We start from the raw sequence: 12,554 nt of genomic DNA on the forward strand, positions 1-12,554 counted from the left end.
TTCTCCTGGTTTTGAAGGTAAGGCAGATAGTTTGCAAGACTCTAGTACCACTATGTTCTGAGGAATAATTTACCCACCAGTATGTTGAGTGTGGTATTCTTGTGTCTCAGCCTCTCCTTTGTAAATCCCTATCTTTGGAGTGCTTTTGTGCTGTGCAACTTGTAAATAATGGGCCACTCGTAATAAGTGCCTTAGAGTGATATTGATCATATGCCCCTTGTGTAGAACCTCGAAATAGTCTGGTTGAAGCTTTCTGGAATACGGGTATTGTTTTAACAAGACAGCAATGTCTGCTCCATTGTGTTTCAGACAGTGGAATGCCCAAATCTGAATACTATTCCTTACGGCCCACTGTTAGACCTGCCGGCTTAAGGATGGTCTGTCCTCAAAACTGTCTTTTACTCTGTGCACTCTACCACTGCTAATCAGTGCTAAAATGCTTGTGCGCACTCCCTAAAACATGGTAAAATTGGCTAACACCTGATTGGCATAATTAATTTACTTATGATGTCCCTAGTAAAGTGATATACCATATGCCCAGGGTCTGTAAATTAAATGCTACTTGTGGTCTGGCAGCACTTATTGTGTCACCCACTTAAGTAGCCCCTTCAACCATGTCCCAGGCCTGCCGGTGCAGCCAGTATGCAGTTTTTAAGTGCCAGTTTCACTTGGCAATAACATCTCATAGCCAGGCCTTAGACTCCCCTTTTATTGCATATAAGGCACACCAGAGGTAGGCCTAAGGTAGCCCAGAAGGCAAGGTGCATTGTAATTAAAAGGTTGGAGATGTACTTTTTAAGTTTCGATGTCCAGGTTGTGAAAAACCCCTAAAATAATGTTTTACTACTGTGAGACCCACCTCTCCCATAGGATAACATTGGGTAGCCTCGGTGCATTTAATACGTGCTAATCTTTGATTGGGAGCAGGTAGGAATATCATGTTTAATGTCTGGTAAATTGTCATTTAAAACACTCTTTAATGCTTTAGTTGGATTTTAAGTTACAACTTTAAAAATGCCACTTTAGGAAAGGTTTACAAAAAGGGGTGGTGATGGACAGAGTCTCTGAATTAAGCAGAGTACTCTCACCCAGTCAAGAGATCAGGGCTAGATCCAACACCGTTTTTTAGCTCATTGCACCATCCCAGTTTCAGAACCTGGCTGTATGCAAATTAGTCTGTCCCTGGCCCAGTGCATCATGGGAACAGGGCAGACCAGACTACAAAAGCCAATTCTTACACTGGGAAGGAAACAAGCTTCCGGGGACCGGTTTCTGCCATTTCAGGCGTCTTCGGCCCGGCTTGCTTGAATCCTGATGGTGCAATGAGCAAGGGACTCACATCTGAGTATACCCTTCCACGCTTAGGGTGGACAAAATAATTTACAACAAGGGGTGGTGATGGACAGAGTCTCTGAATTAAGCAGAGTACTCTCACCCAGTCAAGAGATTAGGGCTAGATCCAACACCGTTTTTTAGCTCATTGCACCATCCCAGTTTCAGAACCTGGCTGTATGCAAATTAGTCTGTCCCTGGCCCAGTGCATCATGGGAACAGGGCAGACCAGACTACAAAAGCCAATTCATACACTGGGAAGGAAACAAGCTTCCGGGGACCTCACCACCCCTTGTTGTAAATATTTTTGTCCACCCTAAGCGTGGAAGGGTATACTCAGACATGAGTCCCTTGCTCATTGCACCATCAGGATTCAAGCAAGCCAGGCCGAAGACGGCTGTAATGCCAGAAACCGGTCCCCGGAAGCTTGTTTCCTTCCCAGTGTAAGAATTGGCTTTTGTAGTTTGGTTTGCCCTGTTCCCATCATGCACTGGGACAGGAACAGACTAATTTGCATACAGCCAGGTTCTGAAACTGGGATGGTGCAGTGAGCTAAAAAACGGTGTTGGATCTAGCCCTGATCTCTTGACAGGGTGAGAGTATTCTGCTTAATTCAGAGACTCTGTCCCTCACCACCCCTTGTTGTAAATATTTTTGTCCACCCTAAGCGTGGAAGGGTATACTCAGACATGAGTCCCTTGCTCATTGCACCATCAGGATTCAAGCAAGCCAGGCCGAAGACGGCTGTAATGCCAGAAACCGGTCCCCGGAAGCTTGTTTCCTTCCCAGTGTAAGAATTGGCTTTTGTAGTTTGGTTTGCCCTGTTCCCATCATGCACTGGGACAGGAACAGACTAATTTGCATACAGCCAGGTTCTGAAACTGGGATGGTGCAGTGAGCTAAAAAACGGTGTTGGATCTAGCCCTGATCTCTTGACAGGGTGAGAGTATTCTGCTTAATTCAGAGACTCTGTCCCTCACCACCCCTTGTTGTAAATACTTTAGGAAAGGTGGCGCTTTTCTGCCTTAATTGGTACCTGCAGCCTGTTCCTGGGTCACATCACTGGGTGTAGTTGGCAGTTGGACTTTGTATATTCCTCCAGGAGTGGTTTGTGTCGGGGAAAAGAGGCAGGAGAGGGGGTCGGGGAGGTGGGGAAATGGGGGACGATGCAGACGAATAGAAAAAAACTTTAAAAAACATACCTGTTGCCCTCCAGCATCGTGTCACGCTCTTCTGCTCCTCTCTGCTGCAAGAAGGCACCGGCTCCCTGCTTACCCTGCGGCTGAGCGCAGATGATTTGCACTTCAGGACAGACAGGGAGCCTGTGCCTGCTCTCTCCAAACCAACAATGCAGCTGGGGTCGGAGAGAGCTTCACTGCGCATGTGGGTTTGGCCGCCCTCAGAGTAAACCCACATGCGCAGTGAAGACAGTGTCCGGTCCAGGGAAGACATGGCTTGGCAGTTCGGTCTGGACTATTACCATGGGGAGAAAGCAAAATACAACAAGAAGAAAGATACCTGCCAGATACGTTAAATATAGGCCTCACAAGGAGGTCTTTTGATATATTTAGAACCACCCAGACCAAAATAGATCAAATCAGCACATAATAGCAAATAGATATGAATTGTATTCCATAGAGAATTTTTTTTCCCAATACATTAACAACAGACCACAGGGGGCTTTTTCTTAAAAACCAGATGATTTACAAATATAGTCCCACCTACCAACATCATACAAAACTCTCATACCTTCATACATACCAACATTTCAAACAACTCATACCACAACCAGTCATCCAATACACAAGTACATAATAGCCATGGGCTTATCTAATAATAATAGATGGAAAACAGTCATCCGGGAATGGACAGGAGTAGGTAGACCCCAGATGAAAAAACAGGGTCAAGACTGATTTGCATATGGCTATGTCTGAACTGAGGTGGCGTGGTTAGAAAAATACCGATGGATTAAACCCGGATCTGTGACTGTGGGTGAATGTTTTGCCAATGTGCAACTTTCAGTCCATCACCTTGTGTGTTTTGCTGTTCACCCTATGTGGGAAGGGTATGCTCAGATGTGGGTCCGGTTCTCACTGCGCCACTGGAGTCAAGCTATCCTGGCTGAAGACGTATGATAGCCAGAAACCGGTCCTAGGATGCTTGATTCCGGTCCAGGGAAGACAAGGCTTGGCAGTTCGGTCTGGACTGTTCCCATAAGGCACAGGGTTAAGACTGATTTGCATATGGCCATGTCTGAACTGGGGTGGCGTGGTGAGCAAAATAACGATGGATTAAACCCAGATCTGTGAATGTAGGTGAATATTTTGCCAATGTGCAACATTCCGTCCATCATCTTGTGTGTTTTGCTGTTCACCCTATGTGGGAAGGGTATGCCCAGACGTGGGTCCCGTGCTCACTGCACCACTGGAGTCAAGCTATCCTGGCTGAAGACGTATGATAGCCAGAAACCGGTCCTAGGATGCTTGATTCCGGTCCAGGGAAGACAAGGCTTGGCAGTTCGGTCTGGACTGTTCCCATGAGGCACAGGGTCAAGACTGATTTGCATATGGCCATGTCCGAACTGGGGTGGCGTGGTGAGCAAAATAACGATGGATTAAACCCAGATCCGTGACTGGGGGTGAATATTTTGCCAATGTGCAACATTCCGTCCATCACCTTGAGTGTTTTGCTGTTCACCCTATGTGGGAATGGTATGCCCAGACGTGGGTCCCGTACTCACTGCACCACTGTAGTCAAGCTATCCTGGCTGAAGACGTATGATAGCCAGAAACCGGCCCTAGGATGCTTGATTCCGGTCCAGGGAAGACAAGGCTTGGCAGTTCGGTCTGGACTGTTCCCATAAGGCACAGGGTTAAGACTGATTTGCATATGGCCATGTCTGAACTGGGGTGGCGTGGTGAGCAAAATAACGATGGATTAAATCCAGTTCTGTGACTGTAGGTGAATGTTTTGCCAATGTGCAACATTCCGTCCATCATCTTGTGTGTTTTGCTGTTCACCCTATGTGGGAAGGGTATGCCCAGACGTGGGTCCCGTGCTCACTCCACCACTGGAGTCAAGCTATCCTGGCTGAAGACGTATGATAGCCAGAAACCGGTCCTCGGATGCTTGATTCCGGTCCAGGGAAGACATGGCTTGGCAGTTCGGTCTGGACTGTTCCCATGAGGCACAGAGTCAAGACTGATTTGCATATGGCCATGTCAGAACTGGGGTGGCGTGGTGAGCAAAATAACGATAGATTAAACCCAGATCTGTGACTGGGGGTGATTGTTTTGCCAATGTGCAACATTCCGTCCATCACCTTGTGTGTTTTGGTGTCCACCACTCCCCCTTCAGCCTGTCACCACCATGGCCCTGCCGCCAAGACTCGGCACAAGAAAAATAAAAAAATCATAAAAAGGGTTTTAGACTTGTTTTATAATTGTTTTCTTTTTTAACATTTTTGTAAGTGCTGCCAGGGGGGGCGATGCTTCTCCGCCATAACAGAGGAGCTGTCGCTGTATTCCTCCATGGCAGCTACACGATAGTGGGATTAGGTGTGCCTGTATGTGCCATCACTTGCAGGATGGAGAGACGGAGCCGGGCACAGCCCCAATTGCAAAGGAATGGGCTGTGCTGGGCCTTCACACAAATTACTTCAGACTACTTCATTGTTCATGCAGCCAAGCTGGAGCCAGGGCATTGGTCAGTATTCCAAGTCCTATCCCAAGCAGATTTTGACAAGACACTCAACTCGCTCAAAGCCACTTCTTTCGAAGATGATGTTTTACCCTCGGCCTTCATCAAAGCGCTTTTTCTCACCCTTACTCTCCATTGTCAATGCCTCTCTCAGGACCACTTCATTGTTCATGCAGCCAAGCTGGAGCCAGGGCATTGGTCAGTATTCCAAGTCCTATCCCAAGCAGATTTTGACAAGACACTCAACTCGCTCAAAGCCACTTCTTTCGAAGATGATGTTTTACCCTCGGCCTTCATCAAAGCGCTTTTTCTCACCCTTACTCTCCATTGTCAATGCCTCTCTCACTCGAGACATCTTTCCAGACGCTCTGAACACAGGCCAGACCCTCCCGATCCTTAATAACTCTACACTAGACCCTGATGACCTAGCCAATTACTACAATGACCTAACAGCTCATCACTCACCTACGATTCATCAGCAAGATCATTGAAAAATCAGTCTATTTTCAACTCCAAGATCATATCAATATTAACCATATCCTGCACGACAACTAGTCTGGCTTCAAATCACACTGCAGCACAGAAATCACTACCTTACACAATTTAGATAAATCCCTCTTGACCACAGATGAAGAGGACCCCTACCTTCTGATATTGCTGGCCCTTTCAGCTGCCTTCAACACAGCCAAGCTACCCACCCTGGAGTTTAAAATAGGATTCACTGCCAATGTCCTTCACTGGTTCTCCTCCTACATTTCCAACCAGCACAAGTTTCTTCACATGGGCACCTCCAGGTCCCAAAAGATGTCTATCATCTGCCTAGTCCCTCAGAGTTCCATACTGTCTCCTTTAATCTTTTAATCTCCTTTAATCTTCAGCCTGTACGAGAAGCCACTTGGTGCTCCACTCACAGATAACATTGAGTCACCAGTGAGCTCTATTTGAAAGTCTTCTTTCATTCACACGCCTTGCCTCAAACACCCTGCACATCTTCCAGACATGGATGACCTGAAACACACCCCAAACAACACAGAATTCCTGTTATTTTCTAAGAACGAGAAACAGTACAAACCAGGCTCAATGAAATGAACTTTGACAGCTTTGAATGCTGAGTCACTTGGATTCAACATGAACATCACCTTATTTTCAAGGAACACATTGCCCAAAAAATGAAAAACGGCTTGGTATCAGCTCTCTCTTCTAAAGAAAAAGGTTGAACTGTTTCTTCCAGAAAGTAACTACAGAACTGCTGTTTAAGCAATATCTCGCATCTAGCTGGTGACAGCACCCTATTCCATGACCTCCCAGACCCCACACTGGCAGCTGTTAAGGGCGTCCTACACGTCGCAGCAGGTCTCATCCAGGATCTGAAGAAATATGATCACATCACCCCATCCTGAAGGAACGCCATTTATCCCCCCCCTTGCTCTCCCGCACCATCTTTAAGACCAACTGCATTATGTACAGAGCCACGACTACCAGCAACCCCTTTTAGCTTTTAGACAAGCTCACTATCTCTGGAGGTTTTTGGCACAGCCAGGTCACCATCAGTCTGCAGACTAAAAAGTGTAAGAAAAAAAAAATAGAAGACAGCAGACCTTTTATATCTATGCACGATGTTCAGGAACAACTTCCCTGTATCCATCATGACCTCCCAAACACTGCTCTACGTCTTGGATGAGAAACGATTCCTCCCTCTTGTTTCTATTTATTTGCGGCTAGTTGTATATCTAATAATGAAAAACAAATCAGGTGAAACATCTTATAGGGCTAAGCTCTCTGAAATGAAGTGAGCCTGTTAGACCTGGCACCATTGGCGTGGGTCTCCCCTGCATTTTTTGCCTTTGCCTCCTGTGTTTTTGCTGTGTGCTGGACTCCGTTTTTCTGGTCTAGATGCTTTGGTCACTTTGCCACTGCTGTTCAGTGCCAAAGTGCAAGCGCTCCCTTTGTAAAGTGTTGGTATGGATTAGCGATTCCATGATTGGCATATTTGATTTACTTGTCAGACCCTAGTATAGTGCACTGTGTGTGCCCAGGGCCTGTAAATCAAATGCTGCTAGTGGGCTGCAGCACTGATTGTGCCACCCACAGAAGCAACCTGTGAAATGTAACTCTGGCCTGCCATTGCAGAGGAGCCTGTGTGCAGTCTCAGACTGCCATGTCGACTTGGCATGTGCACACACTTGCAAGTCGCTAAACCTTCCCTTTTCTACATATTAGTCATCCCTACGGTAGCCCAAGATATCCCTCTGGGCAGGGTGCATTGTATGTGAAAGGCAGGACATACCCTGATGTGTGTGGCATGTCCTGAAAGTGAAATACTGTCAATTTCATTTCTCACTATTGCAAGGCTACCTGTTCCCATAGGACATAAATGGGAGTTTGTTTATAACTATAAGATCTTATAAACATAACTGGCCCTGGGAACAAGGTAGAAAAATAAAGTTTAGTATGCCTGAACTCAGAATGTTAAAATGCATCTTTTAGAGAGGGTGATTTTTACGTTCTGTGTTTCTTTTAGAAAGTAGGTATTTTCTTGCCTAACCATCCAGTGTGCCTCTGCTAAGTTTGTGCATTGCATGTCTGGCTTTTGGATGAAAGGGGTCGGAGAGGGACAGCAGCTCCAGAAGTCTGATGAGTCAGGGCTGGGCTGAATAGACCTGGGCTGCATTTAGAGTAGGGAGAGGAGATTTCCTTTCACCTGAATGGGCCTGGTCTGCCTTCCACAATGCTGTCTCCACCCCGTGCCAGGAAGCTGCACCAGTTAGGACAGAACTGATTTTGGCTAGGTACAGACACTCTCTGCCGTCAGAGAACAAAGGATATTGGTGTATAAAAAGAGGGCCCCAGACCCCAGACTTTAAGATCACTTCTGGGAATCAAGAGGAACCTTTGCCAAGGAGAAGAGCTAGAGAGGCTGAGGAGGAATACTGCCCATGTGCTGTTTGCTGTTTGGGGTTGGCCTGCAGTGGCTGCTTGCTGCCAAGGAAAGGAGAACAAGGACTTGGCTGTTTGCTCTGTCACCTGCTTGAAGAAAATATCTCAAAGGGCTTGAATTGGAGCTTGTCTCCTGTTCTGAAGTCTCAGGGACACAAAGACTTCACCACTAGCTCCCCTGAACTGCCCTGCTGAGAGTTCTAACCTGCAAGAGGTGCCTGCTGTTGTTTTGGGGCTCTAGAGAACTGTTTTCCACAGGGAGATGCAACGAGGAAGAACTGAGACGCATCAGCACCAGTTTCTGACGCATCGCTGAAGAAACCATCACAGCGCCTGCCGCGGCTCGAGAAAGCGCTGCACGCCTCATCGAGTGCTCCGATCTTTGAAGTCCGAGACTGACGCACTGATTTCCACACAAGGCCTGCAGTGCGGCTGCAAGAGTTCACGCATCGTACCAGATCTTCGCATCGCTGCGCCAAGTTTGTTGCACTGTTGGGGGACACAGTAAGAAACAGACGCATCACCTCCTCTCCGGTAAGGAACAGACGCATCACCTCCCCTGCGCTGCAGTAAGGAACCGACGCATCACCTCCCCCGAAGCAAGGAACCAACGCATCACCTTCCCTGTGGCCATTTTATTTGTTTTGTGCAACGCATCGAAGGTACTTTGTGGAAAAAGTGTCGCATTTACAACTTGCATTAAACTGAACTATTTCTACCTTTTTAAAGCCTTATTTTTAATACTGTATTGTGGATTTTTGTCGTTTGGTCTCGTTTTGGTTTAGATAATAGTAGTGTTTTCACTGTATTACTGTATGTGTTCACAAATGCTTTACACACTGCCTCTGAGATAAGCCTGTCTGCTCGTGCTAAGCTACCAACCGGGTGAGCAGGGGTCATTTAAGAAGTGTATCACCTTACCCTGACTAGAACAAGGGGCCCTATTTGGACAAAGGTACCTACCTCTGTCAACTAAAGACTCCCATTTCTAACAAAGCCCCACTCACCTTTAAAAAAAATAATACAAAGAAATGTTGTAACTCAGGTGGTACAATTTAAACTATTTTTTCATTAAATTTAAATGTATGCCACATTTGAAAAAAAATGCAAGAAAAAAAATATTTTTAATGGAATAGATATTGAGGTTTTAAGTAAACAATTGGGGTGGTTCTGAGTTGCAGCCTGCTGCCAGGAATCATTCTGTACATATAGGGATGTTTCTTTCATTGAGAAGCTATTACAACTTGTAAGTCACCGTTTTATTTGTTTTACTCTCTGATGACAAACCTAGCACATTCCCCTTCATCACAGGATAATCTGTCTCCTGCCTTTGACTACGCATAATTTCTCTTGCCTTTCCTGTCATACAACACACATCTGTGTATATACTTCTAGAGTTCAACCACCAGCACACCAATGAATCAAACAATAGTTATTCCCATTCTCCTCACCTCTTCCCTTCTAAATGCAACTCCAAACATTTCACTCACCTGACTTTGGAATTGAATTCTATCTTGTCTTCTTTTACACCTGGTTTTTGGTTCTGAGCACCAATTTCCACTAAAGCAATGTCATAGTCATAGAATTCTGCAATTTTCGGCTTCTTCTTGTTGATATTATAATCTGGATGGACTAGGAGATTTTTTACTTTATACCTCTTGCCTGTGAATGCAAATAAATCACCATATATTACAAATGAAATACACAAAATAATTTCTGTGATGCGCCACATGACACAGCTCCAATTCAATTCCAGTGAAAAATGTACTTATCTGCAGCTAGTCAGAATATACAAACATCTAATTCAAGCTGAAAGGAAATGCTTTTCTTATTAATGAATAGATGATTGGAATAACCCTAAGATAGATTCTCATATATTGTGGAGAGAGTTAAGGAATACAGGAGCTAGCTTGAGGACTTGAAACCCACTGATTATTTCTGTGAGACTGTTCGCACATATTTTAAACATGAGATTCAAAAACTCACAAATGTGTATTTGCTAAATGCTCTAGAAGAATCCAGAGATTACACAAGACCAGCAGAAAACAAGATATCATGTGTTAACATTGTTTTTAGGTCAGGCCTACCAGACAGCTAAGATGTGTGTTGCAAGAGGCCTATTGTCAGCTTACCACATGTTTACAGTGGGCTAAACCCTACATAATGTTGAAAGGCTTGCAGATCTCTGTACCCTGAACAGTCTCTCGTAGGCGGTAGTGCATTTACACACAAAAGAATACACAAGGCAACATGGGTGTCACCAGACCATTAAAAAGAGAATCAGATCAACCATGTCTGCATTTCAAGAAGTTCCGGAGGTCCCTGCAGGATGTGAGAATGATGAGAGGAGCGGACGTGACGTAAGACAATCACCTTGTTGTGGACAGGTGTAGTGCTAGAGGCACTCCTATGTTTTGAAACCACATGATGACCTTCGACAGCCATTATTTTAATTGACTTTTGGTGTTTTATTTTACTCTAGCCTGAATGTACGACATAATTTCCCTGCATGTGCATGTTCCCTTGAAGATTTCTTTTGTATCTCTTTGTAGTTTTAGCAGAGTGGGAGCTGTCACAGAGTAGAACAACCTTGCCAGGAACAGAACAAGTGGGATGTGTAATTGAAAGCATGAGAGTGAGAGAGATGTGGAATGTACTTCTTGGTCTCGAAGTGCAGTGTTATAAGCAGTGGTGATCAAATGTGCATTATGTTGTACATTGGGAGATGTAGTATGTGATGCTATGGGCAGTGGTGCACAAATGTGCATTGTGTTGTACAATGGGAAGTATTATGAAGTTCTTACTATTGGCTTTGACATGCCCTCATGTCATCTTGAATTCATGGCGGAGCGTAGTTAGCCTGCCTCTCCACCCTCCCAAATAACTAAAGGTTTTTAAAAGGCACGTACCTGCTCCGTGGCTGCCGCCTGAGGAACCTTGAGACTCTCCTGCCTCCTCCTCACCGTCCTGCTGCAATGCTAACCCCTACGTTGAACGTCTTATGGGTGCGCATGCGCACTCGCAAGACGTTCAACGTAGGGGTTAGTATTGCAGCAGGACGGCGAGGAGGTCAATGCTAACCCCTATGTTGAATGTCTTGCGAGTGCGCATGCGCATCCGGAAGATGTTCACGGGGCAGGTTAGTGCCTTTTAATAACTTTTAATTATTTGGGGAGGGCGCGGAGCGTAGCGTAGTTCCATGGAGTTGCTTTCCAACTCTGTGGCATTTTGCGTAGAGGCACTACGCTTGCTCCGCCCAGGGTTAAATCTGACTCTGTCTTGCTTGAGCTTTTTGCGCACATAGGCAGGCCCCCAGATTACTCAAGTTGTTTAGGTTATTCACGTTCAAGGTTGTTTTGTTTTCTGTGCTTTCGGAGATTGTTGAATGTACTGCCAGAGACTTTCATAAGCTTCATTAAGATAAAGGCTGGAACACATGAGAATGCAGAAGTAACGTGAGAACTCCTTTGCCTTTGGAAGAGGAACGCCTCTCGGAACCTCCTAGTGTGTTTTGAGAATATAAAGCAGGGGTTTGTTGACTTAGAAACCGGGATTGTTTGAGCCTGAACAACGGACGCGTCTACAGTGCAGCAGTTCCTGGTTTTGCTGAGTCTCTTGACCCCAACTGTGAATCCCCCAGTCTAGAGTGGGCCAAGATGAAGTTTTCAGCCGGTGATGTTGCTTTTTTATTGATTATTGCTATTGTGATGTTTGAATGTCTGTGAGCATATTCAGTTTCCATTGGCTGTAACAGTCATTGTGATGTGTGTGTGTCTGTGTGCACATCCAAATTAATCATCTGATGTATTTAGTGTAAATAATATATCTTTCGGATTTCTTGCAGAACGTCCAGTATTATCTGCTTGTGTTTCATTCCATATTATTAACTACTTGTGTTTCATTTTATTATTGTTATCTGCTTGCATTTTATTTCCTGTATATTCCAGGCATTGTATTTATACATATATATAAATGTTGTTCATTTGACATCTGGGAAAGCCTTTCTGTTTGAAAGTATTGCATAAATAGAACCCCAAGCCTTATCCTGAGAACGGTGTTTGATGTGTTTAAATTTATAACGTGAAATCCCTTTCCAGGTGGTGTTGTGTTGTGTTTATTGCTTTGTCATGTTTGAGCCTTTGTGTGGGAGAGTGGTATTCTCTATTTATCTGGGAGTACGTCACTCTGCAGTTTATGAAAATTCAACTCAAATTAAAAATAAAAGGGGAGAATGCTTTCTAAAATGTCAATATTTTCAGTTGCAGATACCCAGATGTCAACTGAGTGATTGAGGTAGAACGTTGCCTCAAATGCATGTTTAGCAGATGAAGGGCAAACACAGATACTTAATTTGCAAAAGAAGATCGGTAGTGGTGTATCCAAAAGGAAAAGACCGCACATACACTATTGACAGTCAAATTGTTATCAGTACTGGATTAATCATAGATCTTTAGTTTAAAAGACGGAGTGCTACATAGACCACTGTTCCCCACTACCAAGAAAGACTGATGACAATCAAAGATTGGCAAGAAACAACTGAAAAGAAGGGGTCAAAGAGAGCACATTCCTAACGAACATATGTACAA

General features: G+C 44.8%; 1 protein-coding gene across 1 annotated transcript in view; it reads right to left on the bottom strand.

Moving 5' to 3' along the window:
- LOC144756262 (complement factor B-like) overlaps nucleotides 1-12,554 on the bottom strand; it is a 285,284-nt gene that overhangs the window by 62,257 nt on the left and 210,473 nt on the right. Inside the window, exon 13 of the mRNA XM_078645907.1 lies at nucleotides 9,459-9,630. Within this exon, the coding sequence (XP_078502033.1) occupies nucleotides 9,459-9,630 (172 nt within the window). The remainder of the gene's footprint in view (nucleotides 1-9,458; nucleotides 9,631-12,554) is intronic.

Source organism: Lissotriton helveticus, chromosome 5_1, assembly GCF_964261635.1.
Source record: "Lissotriton helveticus chromosome 5_1, aLisHel1.1, whole genome shotgun sequence".
NCBI classification, from domain to species: domain Eukaryota; kingdom Metazoa; phylum Chordata; class Amphibia; order Caudata; family Salamandridae; genus Lissotriton; species Lissotriton helveticus.